This window comes from Xenopus tropicalis, chromosome 2, assembly GCF_000004195.4.
Source record: "Xenopus tropicalis strain Nigerian chromosome 2, UCB_Xtro_10.0, whole genome shotgun sequence".
Lineage (NCBI taxonomy): Eukaryota > Metazoa > Chordata > Amphibia > Anura > Pipidae > Xenopus > Xenopus tropicalis.
The window spans coordinates 158845063-158863802 of NC_030678.2; the positions used below are offsets into that span (position 1 = coordinate 158845063).

The 18740-nt window shown below is 43.8% G+C and overlaps 1 protein-coding gene across 2 annotated transcripts; it reads right to left on the bottom strand.

Annotated features, from left to right (window-relative positions):
- Positions 1–4923: 4923 nt before the first annotated feature.
- Positions 4924–18232, bottom strand: gjb2 (gap junction protein beta 2). Of its 2 annotated transcripts, XM_012957013.3 has the most exons (3): positions 18110–18232; positions 16387–16541; positions 4924–7414 (listed from the first exon to the last, which is right to left on the bottom strand). In XM_012957013.3, the coding sequence occupies exon 3, from the start codon at positions 7394–7396 to the stop codon at positions 6650–6652; it is 747 nt and encodes a 248-aa protein (XP_012812467.1). In that variant the 5' UTR covers positions 7397–7414; positions 16387–16541; positions 18110–18232; the 3' UTR covers positions 4924–6649.
- Positions 18233–18740: the final 508 nt, after the last annotated feature.

Here is an 18740-nt window from a genome sequence, read left to right on the forward strand (position 1 = left end):
TAATATAATAGTTGGAATTTGCACTGTATATAATTTATGATGTGCTCTGGGGTATTATACATGGGCTTGGAACTACATTTATCCTTCCATGTGTTCTGGGGTTAAACACATGGAATTGGCACTGGATTTATCCTGCCATGTGTTCTGAGGTATTATACATAAAAAATAGCACTTTATTTATTCTGCCACGTGTTCTGGGGATATTATACATGGAATTAGCACTGGATTTATTCTGCCATGTGTTCTGGGGTATTATACATGGAATTGGCACTGTATTTATTCTGCCATGTGTTCTGGGGTATTATACATGGAATTGGCACTGTATTTATTCTGCCATGTGTTCTGGGGATATTATACATGGAATTAGCACTGGATTTATTCTGCCATGTGTTCTGGGGTATTGTACATAATATTTGCACTGTATTTATTCTGCCATGTGTTCTGGGGATATTATACATGGAATTAGCACTGTATTTATTCTGCCATGTGTTCTGGGGATATTATACATGGAATTAGCACTGTATTTATTCTGCCATGTGTTCTGGGGATATTATACATGGAATTAGCACAGGATTTATTCTGCCATGTGTTCTGGGGTATTGTACATAATATTGGCACTGTATTTATTCTGCCATGTGTTCTGGGGATATTATACATGGAATTAGCACTGGGTTTATTCTGCCATGTGTTCTGGGGTATTGTACATAATATTTGCACTGTATTTATTCTGCCATGTGTTCTGGGGTATTGTACATAATATTTGCACTGTATTTATTCTGCCATGTGTTCTGGGGTATTGTACATAATATTTGCACTGTATTTATTCTGCCATGTGTTCTGGGGATATTATACATGGAATTAGCACTGTATTTATTCTGCCGTGTGTTCTGGGGATATTATACATGGAATTAGCACTGGGTTTATTCTGCCATGTGTTATGGGGTATTATAGATAAAACATAGCACTTTATTTATTCTGCCATGTGTTCTGGGGTATTATACATGGAATTAGCACTGTATTTATTCTGCCATGTGTTCTGGGGATATTATACATGGAATTAGCACTGGGTTTATTCTGCCATGTGTTATGGGGTATTATAGATAAAACATAGCACTTTATTTATTCTGCCATGTGTTCTGGGGTATTATACATAATATTGGCACTGTATTTATTCTGCCACATGTTCTGGGGATATTATACATGGAATTGGTGCTGGATTTATCCTGCCATGTATTCTGGATTTAATCATGAAACTGGAATTTATTTATCCTGCCATGTTTTCTGGGGATATTATGCATGGAATGTATACTGTATTTATTCTGGGGTTTTGTAGAAAAAAAATTGCCACTTTACTTATCCTGCCATGTGTTCTGGAGTATTATAGATTAAATTGGTACTGTATTTATCCTGCTTTATGTCCTGTGACATTGTAAAGAGCATAAAGCTGATATTGCATTTATTTGTACAGAGATATACTTGTTTGGCATTTGTCTAGACACAAATTCACACTAGCCACCCTGCGCCTATGTAAACAGTTCAAATAGCAAATATTCCCCAAAAGGTTCCTTCTACAGAGTAAAATAAAACTAGAATTAGGAACAGGACTTAGGGCTCTGGCACATGGGGAGATTAGTCGCCCGCGACAAATCTCCCTGTTTGCGGACGACTAATCTCCCCGAGTTGCCATCACCTGCCATCCCACCGGCGAAAATGTAAGTCGTCGGTGGGATGGCACACACGGTGGCGCGATTTCGGCAAATCGCCGAAAAAGCCTCACGAACAGGGAGATTTGTCGCAGGCGACTAATCTCCCCGTGTGCCAGAGCCCTTAGGTATACTGAGGCCCACATCAAGACACATGGAGCTACTAAATAGCAGCTACTTGTCATGGCTACTGAATGCCAGAAAATCCCCTGCCATAGACAATACTAAGAATTGCCTCTGCTAAAACACATGTAGAGAGTTATCAGTAAATGATCAGCATTGTCTATTTTAGCAGCCATGACAAGTAGCTGCTACTAGTAGCTCAGTGTGTCCTCACCCTTAGGATAGAGGGAATTATATAAGGCCATGATATCCCTTGTGCAGCCCCCCTGTGGTCGTTAACCTACAATGTCTAGAATACCCTTGCAAGTCTTTGGCTGTTTGTATCCTGGGGGCTGCAGTTTAACAGTGGCCGGCCCATGTATATAATAAAAATATTTAATAAATTTAAGGGGCCATTTTGGGTTCTGTCCAAACCCTCTCTACTCTAATACCATCCTTTCCCACCCCACTTGAACAGGCCATGTACACATATGCAGCTGCATTTACATTAAAGGTATGTTTAAATCTCCTTCCATGTCTGCCAGCTGCCAGCTGCCCCTGCCCGTGCTTATCTCAGCAAGTCTGGAAGTGCTGAAGCAGGGAAAATACCGCCAGATTAACGGATGCAGCAAATTACACATTACTGCACAATTACTCATTAGTACGCTCTTGCTTCTGCCTCACTGCTGGCCAATAGGGGGTACAAATAGGCAAATTAAATATACTAAATGATATGAAACCCTATTAATCTACAAACATGTCTCTATCTACTAGTGCCTATCTTCAAGTAGGTTTCTGTCTATTGGGGTCTATTTGCAAGTATGTCTCTATCTACTAGAGCAGGGGTCCCCAACCTCTTTTTAACCTGTGAGCCACATTCTAATGTAAAAAGAATTGGAGAGCAACACAAGCATGGATGTTTCTGGGGTTACAAGTAGCGGCTCTGATTGGCTATTAGGTAGCCTCTATATGGACGGGCAGCCCACAGGAGGCTCTGTTTGGCAATACACCTGGTTTTATGCAACCATCAGTAAGCATGTCATTTTCAACTAGTGTCTACCTGTGAGCATGTTTCTGTCAGCCAGTATCTATATGCTAGCACATCTCTATGTGTCTCTATGCTAGGGTCTATGAGCAAGCATGTCTCTATTCTCTTATATAATATTGTATGTTTGCTATTGTATCGACCATCCATCTGTAGGCATGCCTTTCAGTTATTTCTTAGCGTATCTATCATTAACTCTATTACTTTGTGTCTGCTATGTACCTGTACCTGTTTGTATTTCCTATTGCTTATTGTATATGTTATAAAATATTGTCCAGTGTACAGTAATCTACTGTATCTACTGTATTCACCCATTAAGTATCATTAAGGATGCCGCTATTAACTGTTGCCCACTTTGCCCTGTATATCTATTGCAAACAGCTATCCTATATTCCCTACAGTATCTGTCATGTATCTGTCAGCTATTGACTATTACTTTTGCATGCCTATTACCCGTGTAAGTTACCAGTAGAGCCACCCTTGCTGACTGGCCCATCATGCACACTCTGGCTGAATCGTTTTGCTATAAGCCTTCTCTTGACCTATCTCCTGCCCCCAGTTGTCTCTCTCTGTTCTGCACATAGAGGTATATGTCGGCTGGCTGAATACACTGAACCAAAGCCAGAAAAGTGTTCACACTCCAGTTTCAATGTGGAACCAACTAGAAATGTACAAACCGTGTTTCAACCTGAACGCGCCGGTGCTGCCTACATCACATGTCTGCAACAACAATAGAAGCACAAATCCTGCAGACATAACACCGGCCCCCTGTGTGTCTCTCTGGAACACCACACACTGTGAGAACAGGGGCTGGCATTGTGACATTATTGCACATTGTGAGATCAGGGTCCATAACACAAATTTCCCATTCCTGGGATAAAACCCCCTAGCAACCAATACAAATCACATGTACAAGGCTTAGAGGACAGGTAGTGCTGGGTGTGCTGAGATGACACATTAGTACCCAACCTATGACTCCCTACCTGTGGCTAAATATCAGCTAGCTGTGATACCCTTAAGGAAGACTTGAGTGCACATAATAACCCCCCACTGTTACCCCAAATCCCAAACTCCCAGGGGCTTACCAAACACGTGTGAGTGGAGCCAGCCTCTATTCATAGGTCTCCTCCTCTGGGCATTTGGGGGGCAGTCACGATGAAGTTAAAAGACCCCGGAAAGTAGCTTATTGTTCAGATTGGGTTTCCATAGTGTCCAGGGTCCCCTCTCCCTCCATCTACACTGTCACATTCTGTGACCATGCATGGCTGAACCCATCAAGTTAGCAGTTGGCTGGGCATTGCCACGCCCTACATGCCCCTTTCACACCAGTGAGGGGGGGGGGGAGAATGAATTCCTGTCCCATGCACTCCCATTGCATCACTTTCAGCAGGTCAGGGTGGGATTTAACCTGTCATCCCTAGGCTGGGCTCATACGGTCTTCTTACTCTGATTAAGCCTGGGATGGCACCTTTGCTCTACTGCACATAATACAAAAGCTTCCATTTTTGGGTTATTTATAGTTGTGGTAAATTTACTAATTTTAATTCTTTTTTAATTTATTTTTGTTTAATATATATATCTATACATTTATATGTGTATAGATATATACTGTATATGTATACCGTATGCAGCTGCCATGGATCTATTCAGCAATGGATGATGGGTATAGTAATTTAAGAACCAGTTTGTTTTAAATAGTTAAGATATCTGATTTGATTGAATTGTCCGCTTATATTGCCCAGCTATTCCTCCTTTCCATTGCCGCTGGGATTTGTAATCCTGTAGCAGCTTAAAATGGCAGTAATTGCTTGTTTACTAACGGCTCATATGAAATGTGAGCCATCTATCTGCTGTTGATCTATAAATCCCAGCATCCCTGACAGCCAAAAGAATCCATAGAAGCTTTTAAAAACGCCTTGCTCTATGTTTAACTTGTAGCCTGCTATCAAAGAACAACCCTTAATAATATAATTATATCCATCTTCCCATCAATGGCTTCTGTGTATATCTTAAAAACAAGTCTTTGCACCTTTGCAATAAAATGTTAGTGAAATAAGTGTAAAGAAACAGATGTATCATAAGGCAATTCTTTATTTAATCTATAAAAGCTAAAATACAAAAAAAAAATTACATTTTATAATTCAAATATCTTGTGCATAGAGATCTCCACCTAGTGGCCTATCCATGTAAGTACAGCTGCCTCAGGTTGCTGCACCTTTGGACTCAATATAGGAGAATAAAGTAACAGAAAGTAAAAAGTGACAGAAGGATACAGATGTTAGTCATGGATCATTTGTTCTTCTAGGGCTCATACACAGAACAGAGAGTGATTTGTATACATTCTTTACAAAAAGACCATATTGCCCTTGAATGTGTATAAAAAATTAGAAAATTCAATGAAGTGTCTAAGGCAGCATATTACAAACTATTCCTGGTGCTACATTCATGTCAGAGTTTCTAGTCTATCAAATAAAAGAATTCCATGAATTATTATGTCATCAATGTAACCTTCTGGGACAAAGGCCCAGAGCAATACATATTATAAAACAAAGAAATGATCTATTTACACATATTAAAGTAAACTCTTATGCAGTGCATGACAACCGAAATGACGGAAAAGATGTTTGGCAGTGTTGGAACTGTCTATGTTGAACAATAATTTCCAACCTGATGCTTTCCAGCGGCTTTGGAATCTTGGGATAATGCCTATTGCTGTTGATAAGCGGCCGGAGAGCCACAGGTTTAGGAGCACTGGCCTAGAAAATACCTGTAATTAGTCTACACAGTTGGGTAACATTAGGGATAATGTAAAAATAGTGAAAAGATTTTGCCCCAGCCCATAGCAACCAATCACTAGGTAGCATTTATCTATATGGTGTTTGAAACAAGACATCTGATTGGTTGCAGTGAGTTGCTACACCTGAAGCAAATGTCTCAACTTTGAATCTATAACCCCCTAATCTTGCCACTGAAAATGAAATGGTTTTATGAAAATTGAGATTTAAGGGAAGCAACCATGACTAATTAATAAGAAGCCTATGGATCATACCACTCATTTGAAGAAATTCCAGTTCCGTCTAATAGCACCGCTGTGCCACATCTGCCAATTTACCATTACAAGCCCATTAAAATGGCAGTGTCTGCAATCGGTTAGAAATCACTGGGGCTACGAGACAGTAGCAATTCCTCCGTAACATAAATAGCAAAAAAATTACATTACAATACTATCGATTGTCAAGTCATGTCCTACAGCATTTTGTCTTCATTATAAGAATCCCTAAGGTGACCATTTTAGAAGTTTTGAAAAGTTCTCCCAATACACACTGGCAGCCCAAAATAATCTCGTGGCTAAGGAATCGGTCTTTCCATCCTTGTAATAAGTCTCCACCTCTCACACGGACTTCCCCAGTCACCACGCTCTATTTCCTACTTCCTGGTGAAAGGACTACATGTTAGTAGGTTGGGCAGGAAGTGATTAGAATGCAGAAAATGGCTTCTCTCTGAGCAAGGAAGCAGATTGCTACGGTTCTACTGCATTCTGTGAATATTCTTTGGCTTAATAGCTAGTTGTAGACAATAGTTGTTTGCCCAGGGGACTAATGGTGCAATACCATGGTTTTATTTCCAACCCACAGTCCAACCCATTGCCACTGGGAAAACCTTAGCATGGATTTGTTATCATCTGTGCTGGTTTGGGATTCATTCTCATGTAGTTAATACTGCAATATGAATCATTGGTGGCTACTCCCATCTAATGGGCAGCTGACCTGCCAAAGTACAATCCAGCCAAAGCACCAGGCTATTGCTCTTTTTGCTCATTCATGATGTTCTGCTTCTCCTCCTTGCCAGACATGTGGTTAGAATGCCTGAGTGAATGTTTTTTTGACCTCCTTAGGGAAGCCTGCACGATTAGGTAACAAAGCTCCATCACATTCAGGACCATGCAGATACCAGACACGATAATCATGAATATAGTGAACACAGTCTTTTCTGTAGGCCTGGAAATGAAACAGTCGACAACGTTGGGGCACGGCCAGTTGCTACACTGGACGAGCCTCTGCATTTGGAAGCCAGAATACAGAAAGTAGAATAGGTACATGAAGGCAGCTTCAAAGAGGACTCTGAATAAGATGCTTGTTGTGTAGGTCCACCATAGGGTTCCCCTGATTCTGACCTTCTTTAGCTTCAACTCTTCCAAGTCCTTTCCCCCAAAGGTTCCCTTCTTCTGCAACTGCCTCTTCTCTTCATGTTTTAGATAGGCCACGTGCATGGCTACCAAAAGGGCAGGGGTGGCAACGAATATAAGCTGCAGGCACCACAACCTGATGTGAGAAACTGGAAAATGATGGTCATAGCAGACATTCTTGCATCCGGGCTGTAAGGTGTTGCAGGTGAAATCCGACTGCTCATCCCCCCACACGCTCTCGGCAGCCACAACAAGGATCATGATGCGGAAGATGAAGAGAACCGAAAGCCAGATCTTGCCAATGCTGGTAGAATGTCTGTTCACTCCGCCAATAACCTCATAGAGCGTTCCCCAATCCATCGTAACAAATGGAGGTCTCTGCAAAACACAATGGAAACAATTTATATGTTTTAAGACGCTTCCACATTAGAACACAAGCTATACATGCCAAGTACCATTGGTAAAAACAAAGAATAATAAAGGGAAAGGATGTATATATATACTGTATTACAAACACATAGTATGTGACAAATAAAATGGACACATCAGTTATTGGGTAAAGCAGCTAGATTGTGATGAGACATAATAACCAATAAAGGGTCATCAAAGTACATCACCTTTGTCAATTATTAATCATTCAGTAACAGGGTGTATGTTATTAACTCTACACTTGTACTTTGCACCCTAGTTATTTTAATGCTTGTAAACACCAGAAGGGAAAGTCGGCGCTGTAATGCTGTGGGCCTTAACAAATTGAATTTGCAGGCTTGGCATGCTCTCCCTACTATACCTGCTACCCCATAGCTACAGTCCCTTCCCAGAGGCTATTATCCCACTGCTACTATAGGCACCATCTCTCCCTACTATACCTGCTATCCCACAGCCACAGTCCCTTCCCAGAGGCTATTATCCCCCCACTGCTACTATAGGCACCATCTCTCCCTACTATACCTGCTATCCCACAGCCCCAGTCCCTTCCCAGAGGCTATTATCCCCCCACTGCTACTATAGGCACCATCTCTCCCTACTATACCTGCTATCCCACAGCCCCAGTCCCTTCCCAGAGGCTATTATCCCCCCACTGCTACTATAGGCACCATCTCTCCCTACTATACCTGCTATCCCACAGCCCCAGTCCCTTCCCAGAGGCTATTATCCCCCCACTGCTACTATAGGCACCATCTCTCCCTACTATACCTGCTATCCCACAGCCACAGTCCCTTCCCAGAGGCTATTATCCCCCCACTGCTACTATAGGCACCATCTCTCCCTACTATACCTGCTATCCCACAGCCCCAGTCCCTTCCCAGAGGCTATTATCCCCCCACTGCTACTATAGGCACCATCTCTCCCTACTATACCTGCTATCCCACAGCCCCAGTCCCTTCCCAGAGGCTATTATCCCCCCCACTGCTACTATAGGCACCATCTCTCCCTACTATACCTGCTATCCCACAGCCCCAGTCCCTTCCCAGAGGCTATTATCCCCCCACTGCTACTATAGGCACCATCTCTCCCTACTATACCTGCTATCCCACAGCCACAGTCCCTTCCCAGAGGCTATTATCCCACTGCTACTATAGGCACCATCTCTCCCTACTATACCTGCTATCCCACAGCCACAGTCCCTTCCCAGAGGCTATTATCCCCCCACTGCTACTATAGGCACCATCTCTCCCTACTATACCTGCTATCCCACAGCCCCAGTCCCTTCCCAGAGGCTATTATCCCCCACTGCTACTATAGGCACCATCTCTCCCTACTATACCTGCTATCCCACAGCCCCAGTCCCTTCCCAGAGGCTATTATCCCCCCACTGCTACTATAGGCACCATCTCTCCCTACTATACCTGCTACCCCATAGCTACAGTCCCTTCCCAGAGGCTATTATCCCACTGCTACTATAGGCACCATCTCTCCCTACTATACCTGCTATCCCACAGCCCCAGTCCCTTCCCAGAGGCTATTATCACCCCACTGCTACTATAGGCACCATCTCTCCCTACTATACCTGCTATCCCACAGCCACAGTCCCTTCCCAGAGGCTATTATCCCCCCACTGTTACTATAGGCACCATCTCTCCCTACTATACCTGCTATCCCACAGCCACAGTCCCTTCCCATGGGCTATTATCTCCCCACTGTTACTATAGGCACCATCTCTCCCTACTATACCTGCTATCCCACAGCCACAGTCCCTTCCCAGGGGCTATTATCCCCCCACTGCTACTATAGGCACCATCTCTCCCTACTATACCTGCTATTCCACAGCCCCAGTCCCTTCCCAGAGGCTATTATCCCCCCACTGTTACTATAGGCACCATCTCTCCCTACTATACCTGCTATCCCACAGCCACAGTCCCTTCACAGAGGCTATTATCCCACTGCTACTATAGGCACCATCTCTCCCTACTATACCTGCTATTCCACAGCCCCAGTCCCTTCCCAGAGGCTATTATCCCCCCACTGCTACTATAGGCACCATCTCTCCCTACTATACCTGCTATCCCACAGCCACAGTCCCTTCACAGAGGCTATTATCCCACTGCTACTATAGGCACCATCTTTCCCTACTATACCTGCTATCCCACAGCCACAGTCCCTTCCCAGAGGCTATTATCCCCCCACTGCTACTATAGGCCCCATCTCTCCCTACTATACCTGCTATCCCACAGCCCCAGTCCCTTCCCAGAGGCTATTATCCCACTGCTACTATAGGCACCATCTCTCCCTACTATACCTGCTATCCCACAGCCCCAGTCCCTTCCCAGAGGCTATTATCCCCCCACTGCTACTATAGGCCCCATCTCTCCCTACTATACCTGCTATCCCACAGCCCCAGTCCCTTCCCAGAGGCTATTATCCCACTGCTACTATAGGCACCATCTCTCCCTACTATACCTGCTATCCCACAGCCACAGTCCCTTCCCAGAGGCTATTATCCCCCCACTGCTACTATAGGCACCATCTCTCCCTACTATACCTGCTATCCCACAGCCCCAGTCCCTTCCCAGAGGCTATTATCCCCCCACTACTACTATAGGCACCATATCTCCCTACTATACCTGCTATCCCACAGTACTTTTCCTAAGACTAGTATTCACATATCTATATAGGTGATATTGCACTGCCTTCACAGAGGTCAATATGGTGCATGTCATTTGAGCCTTCCTGCACTCCTTACCCCTTTACTTGTAAGCCAGGAGCATAGTTAAGTGTGACATTCTGTACAAGATTATTTTCATGTCAGACAAGAATAACAGGTTTTATTGATCCCCTTGTCTGTAGAACCCATCTGAACAACCATCAATGCCACAGCCTCCTCCATATTCCAAATGTTTAGGGTCACAGCCAGCCTGCCCCACACTTATCTTTAGGAAAGCAATGCAAGGGAATCATGGATGCCCAGAGCTGTGGTTATGACCCCTTTCAGTTCATGCCCCAGAATAGCCTTTCTCTCCCTGGCTACTATTGTACAAGAGTGGACAATAAGAGATTTACAAACAAGACAGACAAGCACGGCAATCTTGGAAACTGGTTCTACATATGTAAGACCTGAAAAGGAATTTCCCCAGGAACTCTCAGTAACAAATACGGTGCAATAATAAACAAGCAAGGGATGTGGCCAAAACAGATGCAGAAATGAATAGGACATACATTGTATCTTGGTCAGGTGGAAGTTCACAATTGACAATGGACTTGTGGGTGACATTGAGTTTCAATGATGTTCATAACCAGGAAGGGGCAGTAAATTTGGGGCAGGTGTAGAAAAAGCCAGGGGGGGGGGGGGGTGGAAGGTAAGAGTGCATGGGCAGAATGAGACAAACCATGGTTAGTACTTTCATTTTATGGCAGAATTGTGCTTACAAACACAAAATGAATGCGTGCAAGATGGTAGCTTGCTGGACATTTTAATGGATACTTCAGTTTCCTCTCACAGCCCAAAACATACTGGTAGGTTAATTGGTTCTACTGGAACTGCCCCTAGTGAGTATATAGGTAAGTGCCTGCGGCAGGGAAATGCTTCTCTGTGCTGCACTGGGAAAGGGACTGATGTATAATGAACTTTCTTTCTTTGTGCAAACCCTGTGCATCCCTCTGCAACCCTGTGCATCTCTGTGCAACCCTGTGTATCCCTGTGCATCTATGTGAAACCCTGTGTATCCCTGCGCATCCCTGTGTATCTCTGTGCAACCCTGTGTATCCCTGTGCATCTATGTGAAACCCTGTGTATCCCTGTGTATCCCTGTGTATCTCTGTGCAACCCTGTGCATCTTTGTGAAACCCTGTGGATCCCTGTGCATCTATGTGAAACCCTGTGGATCCCTGTGCATCTATGTGAAACCCTGTGGATCCCTGTGCATCTATGTGAAACCCTGTGGATCCCTGTGCATCTATGTGAAACCCTGTGGATCCCTGTGCATCTATGTGAAACCCTGTGGATCCCTGTGCATCTATGTGAAGCCCTGTGGATTCCTGTGTATGTCTGTGCATCCCTGTGCAGACCCTGTGCCACACATCAGACATAAAGGCTCATAATAACAATACTTGAATGAAATCAGCATGGGGCAGGCAGTGGCATTATGCAGTGTGGGCAAGAGCCTTATGTGTTAATTTTCAGATGCACAAGCTCATGGGGTTTTAGCCGCTTGCTCCTTCGTGCATCTGTGTGTGTTTCCTAAAGTGGTCACTAGGCGGTGCTATAGCTCAATTGACGCTCATTTTATACTAATGTAAGTCACACCTATTCCCCCCATCTATGCTTAGTCTGCTTGATCCTTCATCTACTCCTTGCTTATGTGAATGCCTCATTTACGCCCCCTGATGATATAATCTCATTTCCCATGTTATACAGTGTATGTATGTAGCTTTAATGCCTTTAATCTACTCTGTGCCCAGAGTGCCAGGGACATGCTTGTACTACAATAAACCTTTAATCTAATTAAACAGGTGCCAATATGTGAATCTGATGCTGCAGTGTCTGGATGCAGCCAGTTCTAGAGCAGACGTGACTGTGCCCAGCTATAAATAAGTAACTTGGAGATGGGGGTGCCCTAATCGCTGGATAACAACATAGATAGAGGGCGTTGTACTGGGAAGGGAATGCGCCACCTTGTAGCTGCCGTGGAACCGGTATCACAGCAGTAAAGATGATCATCATGAATAACCTTACACAGGCGTATGAATAACCATACACAGGTGTATGAATTAAGTTATCTGGTTGCTAGGGTCCAAATTACCTTAGTAAACAGGGAATGGTTTGAGAGAGTGACTGATATATGAATAGTAGAATGGCTGAATAAAAAGATAAATAATAAAAAGTAACAACAATAATAAAACTGGAGCCTCACAGAGCAATAGTTTTTGGCTGCTGGGGTCAGTGACCCCCATTTGAAAGCTGGGAAGAGGCAGAAGAAGAAGGGAAATAATTTAAAAACATGATATAAGCAAGATAAAAATTATGGACCAATTGAAAATTTGCTTAGCATTGGCCATTTTATAACATTATAAAAGCTAACTTAAAGGTGAACCACCCCTTTAAGTAAGCAAAAGTAAGAATAACAATAACATTGTAGCCTCACGGTGTAATTGTTACTTCATCGCTGGGGTCGGTGACCCCCATTTGAAAAAGGAAATATTCAGAAGAGGAAGACAAATTACTATAAAAACTAAATAAACTAATAAAGATCAAGATTATAAACTAATAAAGATCAGTTGCAAAGCTGCTAGTAATAGGACATCCTATAACGTACTAAACATAAAGGTGAATCACCCCTTTAAAGAATTGTGATTACCGTGTGTGGGAATACATCACATTTGCCGACCTGTTTACAACTCCCAGCATTCAATGGCAGCCAGTCAGTGATACTAGCCACTGGGCAGAACCCTTTTAGTGAGCCTTAGCATCAACTGTACCATTCGTGTAGTTACACCATTATAGTTAGTGAGCTCCAGTATCATCGGCTGAACTGTACAATGCGGTTGTACCCTTTAATTAGAGCCCTGGTACCAACTGCGTAACCCCGCTATACATCATCGTGAGTTCCACTATCAGCAATGAGACATCCCATTTAGATAACGCGGACAGGCCCATATAAAGTATACCGTCTGGTTAATAAGTAGCCTGACATATGTGTGTGGGGGGCAGATCCCAGTGGTACCAGGCTCTTGGGATGGGCATTTCCTGGTGACTCAACAAGCTCCTATTTCCAAATTAACTCTGCAACCCCAAGGTCCATACTAAGCACACCCTATAGGCACTGCAATGATCCTGCCCTGGCACAAATGAACATACCCTGCCTACTGAATGAATGCCAAAGCTGCTCATGTTTCAGTAATCAGCATGTTAATCCAGTAAAGCAGCTGCTATAATTGCTGCTCAGTTATCAGGTTTGATATGGAATTATACAGTAATTCTAATGAGCGGCACAGTATTCATTTACTAATAGTCGGGGTTAATGAGTACAACCAGTGCTCTGCATTTTCCCCAAGTGCCAGGGCACAAAGGGGTGTGGGTAGTGACCACCTCTTTATTGTGACAGATAGGTACTGCCTTAGCAAAACTGTCAGCCAACCCCATGTCACCACAAGGATAATGAGCCACTCCAGATCTTTTACAGATGAATCGGGGGTATCAATAAGGAATGCAAGAGCTAGAGGATAGCCATTAGCCTTAGTAGGTATGTATATCATATTTACTAGCAGGGTTAACTCTATATTTGGGGCTATATACTAGCACCCTGTATCTACCCTCTTGTATTTATATGAGAGCAGGAAGCTCCTCCGAAGTCTCTCATGGCCAAATTAATCATAGAATATAGTGAAACACTCCCTTTGTTTTATCAAGCAATAACTTGGGGTGTCCCTAGCGAAGAAGCAGCACTTTGTCCAACAGACTGGACAATGAAGAGGAAACATAAATATATAAATATAAAATAACAACAACTATGGTTCCCAGGGGCCATAACCCTTACATATAGCACTCTGATCAGGTTGCAGTGAGACAGAATAAATGAGAAAATGTGAGGACCTTCTTAGAATCAGAGTGCAGTACTTACAGTCTCATTACCTGCATAGGAATCAGAGTGCAGTACTTACAGTCTCATTACCTGCATAGAAATCAGAGCGCTGTACTTACAGTTCATTACCTGCATAGGAATCAGAGTGCAGTACTTACAGTCTCATTACCTGCATAGAAATCAGAGCGCTGTACTTACAGTCCCATTACCTGCATATGAATCAGAGTGCTGTACTTACAGTCCCATTACCTGCATAGAAATCAGAGTGCTGTACTTACAGTCCCATTACCTGCATAGGAATCAGAGTGCTGTACTTACAGTCCCATTACCTGCATAGGAATCAGAGTGCTGTACTTACAGTCTCATTACCTGCATAGGAGTCAGAGTGCTGTACTTACAGTCTCATTACCTGCATAGGAATCAGAGCGCTGTACTTACAGTCTCATTACCTGCATAGGAATCAGAGTGCTGTACTTACAGTCCCATTACCTGCATAGGAATCAGAGTGCTGTACTTACAGTCTCATTACCTGTATAGGAATCAGAGTGCTGTACTTACAGTCTCATTACCTGCATAGGAATCAGAGTGCTGTACTTACAGTCCCATTACCTGCATAGGAATCAGAGTGCTGTACTTACAGTCCCATTACCTGCATAGGAATCAGAGTGCTGTACTTACAGTCTCATTACCTGCATAGGAATCAGAGTGCTGTACTTACAGTCTCATTACCTGCATTGGAATCAGAGCACTGTACTTACAGTCCCATTACCTGCATAGGAATCAGAGTGCTGTACTTACAGTCCCATTACCTGCATAGGAATCAGAGCGCTGTACTTACAGTCCCATTACCTGCATAGGAATCAGAGCACTGTACTTACAGTCCCATTACCTGCATAGGAATCAGAGTGCTGTACTTACAGTCCCATTACCTGCATAGGAATCAGAGTGCTGTACTTACAGTCCCATTACCTGCATAGGAATCAGAGTGCTGTACTTACAGTCTCATTACCTGCATAGGAGTCAGAGTGCTGTACTTACAGTCTCATTACCTGCATAGGAATCAGAGCGCTGTACTTACAGTCTCATTACCTGCATAGGAATCAGAGTGCTGTACTTACAGTCCCATTACCTGCATAGGAATCAGAGTGCTGTACTTACAGTCTCATTACCTGTATAGGAATCAGAGTGCTGTACTTACAGTCTCATTACCTGCATAGGAATCAGAGTGCTGTACTTACAGTCCCATTACCTGCATAGGAATCAGAGTGCTGTACTTACAGTCTCATTACCTGCATAGGAGTCAGAGTGCTGTACTTACAGTCTCATTACCTGCATAGGAGTCAGAGTGCTGTACTTACAGTCTCATTACCTGCATAGGAGTCAGAGTGCTGTACTTACAGTCTCATTACCTGCATAGGAGTCAGAGTGCTGTACTTACAGTCTCATTACCTGCATAGGAATCAGAGCGCTGTACTTACAGTCTCATTACCTGCATAGGAATCAGAGCGCTGTACTTACAGTCTCATTACCTGCATAGGAATCAGAGTGCTGTACTTACAGTCCCATTACCTGCATAGGAATCAGAGCGCTGTACTTACAGTCTCATTACCTGTATAGGAATCAGAGTGCTGTACTTACAGTCTCATTACCTGCATAGGAATCAGAGTGCTGTACTTACAGTCCCATTACCTGCATAGGAATCAGAGTGCTGTACTTACAGTCCCATTACCTGCATAGGAATCAGAGTGTCCCTGCTACAGTAAATAAGTGCCCGGAATCAGGAGCTGTACATACTCAGCCACATCCTTTAGCAGGAATCCCAGTACCGGACACAGAGATTCATTATGGGGAACTAATTGCAGCGCTGCCAGACACACAATCACACACTGCTCTCCCTATAATAATAAGCGCATACTGGCCTGACTGGTCACTACTGACGTAACTCCAACTCCATTAGTGGGAAGCCATGAAGCAGATTCAACACATTAGTGTGTACATGGTACAATCCTATGACAATGTGTATATACACTATATAGTAGCACATTGATTATGCAGAAACCCAGTTAGATCTGTGGGTTACTCTCTCAGGAATGTGCCCCAGTCTATGGCAATGCCAGCTGGAACCCAAACAGTACCCCCTGTGGTGCCTCTGTAGGTACAAGCCAGACTTGGGCTAAAGGTGAGATCCTAAAGGGAGAGGGGAATGTAGTTCAGAAGCAGCCGGAGGGATCCCAGGGTAGAAGCAGCAGCAAATCAGGGCAAAGAAGGGGCACAAGGGACTTAGGGACACACAAATCCCCCCAGAGTTGGCAGGTAATGGTATAATCCTACCTGGGTGCTGCTTTCTGTCGCTGCGACTGCCGGGGGTCTCACCAGCACCGGTCTCTCAGGGAAAACACCAGCTATGGGATCCTTCCCTCTCTCTCTCTCTCGCTTCTGTCACTGTGCGACTCTCACCTTTCCTCATTCACCCAGGAATATTTAAACTGGAATGGGCGGAGTTGGGGGCGGGGTATGAAATCAGCTGTACAGCCACACAGGCATCCTAATTATATTACTATTCCTATAACTATTGTTATTAATGATAAACATCAAAGCAGTCTCCAGGGAAGCCGTTCAGATCTATAAATATATACAGAATACTGATGGAAGTACTGCTACGCTAATGGTTAAATGCCTGGGTGCTCATAACCAGAAATGTAAATGTACAGAAGTAGAAAGTAGGGGAGGAGGGCAACACACCAAAAGGCAACCCCCCCCCCCAAACCCACCAGGAGAGTGGGATCTTTAACCCTAACTTACAAACTCTCACTAAAGGGGAACAGATGATACCAAATAATGGACTCAGTTTCATACCCACTAATCATTCCAATCATTTAATATGGTCAAATATATTTTACTTTACAGGGACCTCAATACTTACAGTCCCATTACCTGCACAGGAATCAGAGTGCTGTACTTACAGTCCCATTACCTGCATAGGAATCAGAGTGCTGTACTTACAGTCTCATTACCTGCATAGGAATCAGAGTGCTGTACTTACAGTCTCATTACCTGCATTGGAATCAGAGCACTGTACTTACAGTCCCATTACCTGCATAGGAATCAGAGTGCTGTACTTACAGTCCCATTACCTGCATAGGAATCAGAGCGCTGTACTTACAGTCCCATTACCTGCATAGGAATCAGAGCACTGTACTTACAGTCCCATTACCTGCATAGGAATCAGAGTGCTGTACTTACAGTCCCATTACCTGCATAGGAATCAGAGTGCTGTACTTACAGTCTCATTACCTGCATAGGAATCAGAGCGCTGTACTTACAGTCTCATCCCTTTTATACCAGAGACTCTGTAATTGTTGCCGCAATCAGTAGCTGATTCATGTCGCTGCTACAGTAAATTAGTGCCGGGAATTAGTAGCTGTACATATTTGGCCGGGATATTTAGCAGGAATCCCAGAACCAGTCACAGAGATTCATTATGGGGAACAGAAGCAGCGGCAGCCAGACACCTCAGCGCACACTGCTCTCCATATAATCACTGCTCTCCATATAATCACTGCTCTCCATATAATCACTGCTCTCCATATAATGGGCTGACACTGAGCTGGTTCCTTCCCTGGCTGACTCCAGCCCCATTAATGGGGAGCCATGAAGCAGATTCAGTACATTAGTATGTATATGACACAATACTATGAGTATGTACATGGAAGAATCCTATGAGTATATATAGACATATATATAGCAGCACATTGATTATACACAAGCCCAACCGGATCCCTGGGTTACTCTCACACTCACATGGAAGGAATGTGCCCCAGTCTATGGCAATGCCAGCTGGAACCCAAACAGTACCCCCTGTGGTGCCTCTGTAGGTACAAGCCAGACTTGGGCTAAAGGTGAGATCCTAAAGGGAGAGGGGAATGTAGTTCAGAAGCAGCCGGAGGGATCCCAGGGTAGGAGCAGCAGCAGCAAATCAGGGCAAAGAAGGGGCACAAGGGACTTGGGGACACACAAACCCCCCCAGAGTTGGCAGGTAATGGTATAATCTTACCTGGGTGCTGTTTTCTGTCGCTGCGACTGCCGGGGGTCTCACCACACCGGTCTCTCAGGGAAAACACCAGCTATGGGATCCTTCCCTCTCTCTCTCTCGCTTCTGTCACTGTGCGACTCTCACCTTCCCTCAGTCACCCTGGCATATATAGAGCGGAGGGCGGGGCTGGGGGCGGGGTATTAGGAGAATCCCAACACAGGCATCATAATAATCTTACTATTTTTCTATTTTTATTCCAATTGTTATTAATGCAGCCACCAGGAGATCAGTTTAGATCTATAAATATATATGTTTCTGAACTACATACATATTTTTTTAATAGATCTAAACTGATTTCCTGGTGGCTGCTTAATAACAATTGTAATATATATATATATATAATGTGTATTTACTTATTTTTAAATAGGTCTAAAGTGATTTTCTTGGGGCCTGCTGCCTGCTGGGATAGTAACCCTTGGTGTAATAGCTGCAAGGCAATGACTTACTATACACAAACACCTTTCCCAAGACAACCTTACCTTACTATACACACTAACCCATAGTTACTGCCTCATTCCCCTAATGCCATGTTCAGTACCACAAACAATGCCCCACATTGACTTGTTGACTTTGAGGCTTGCCTTACTGCCCC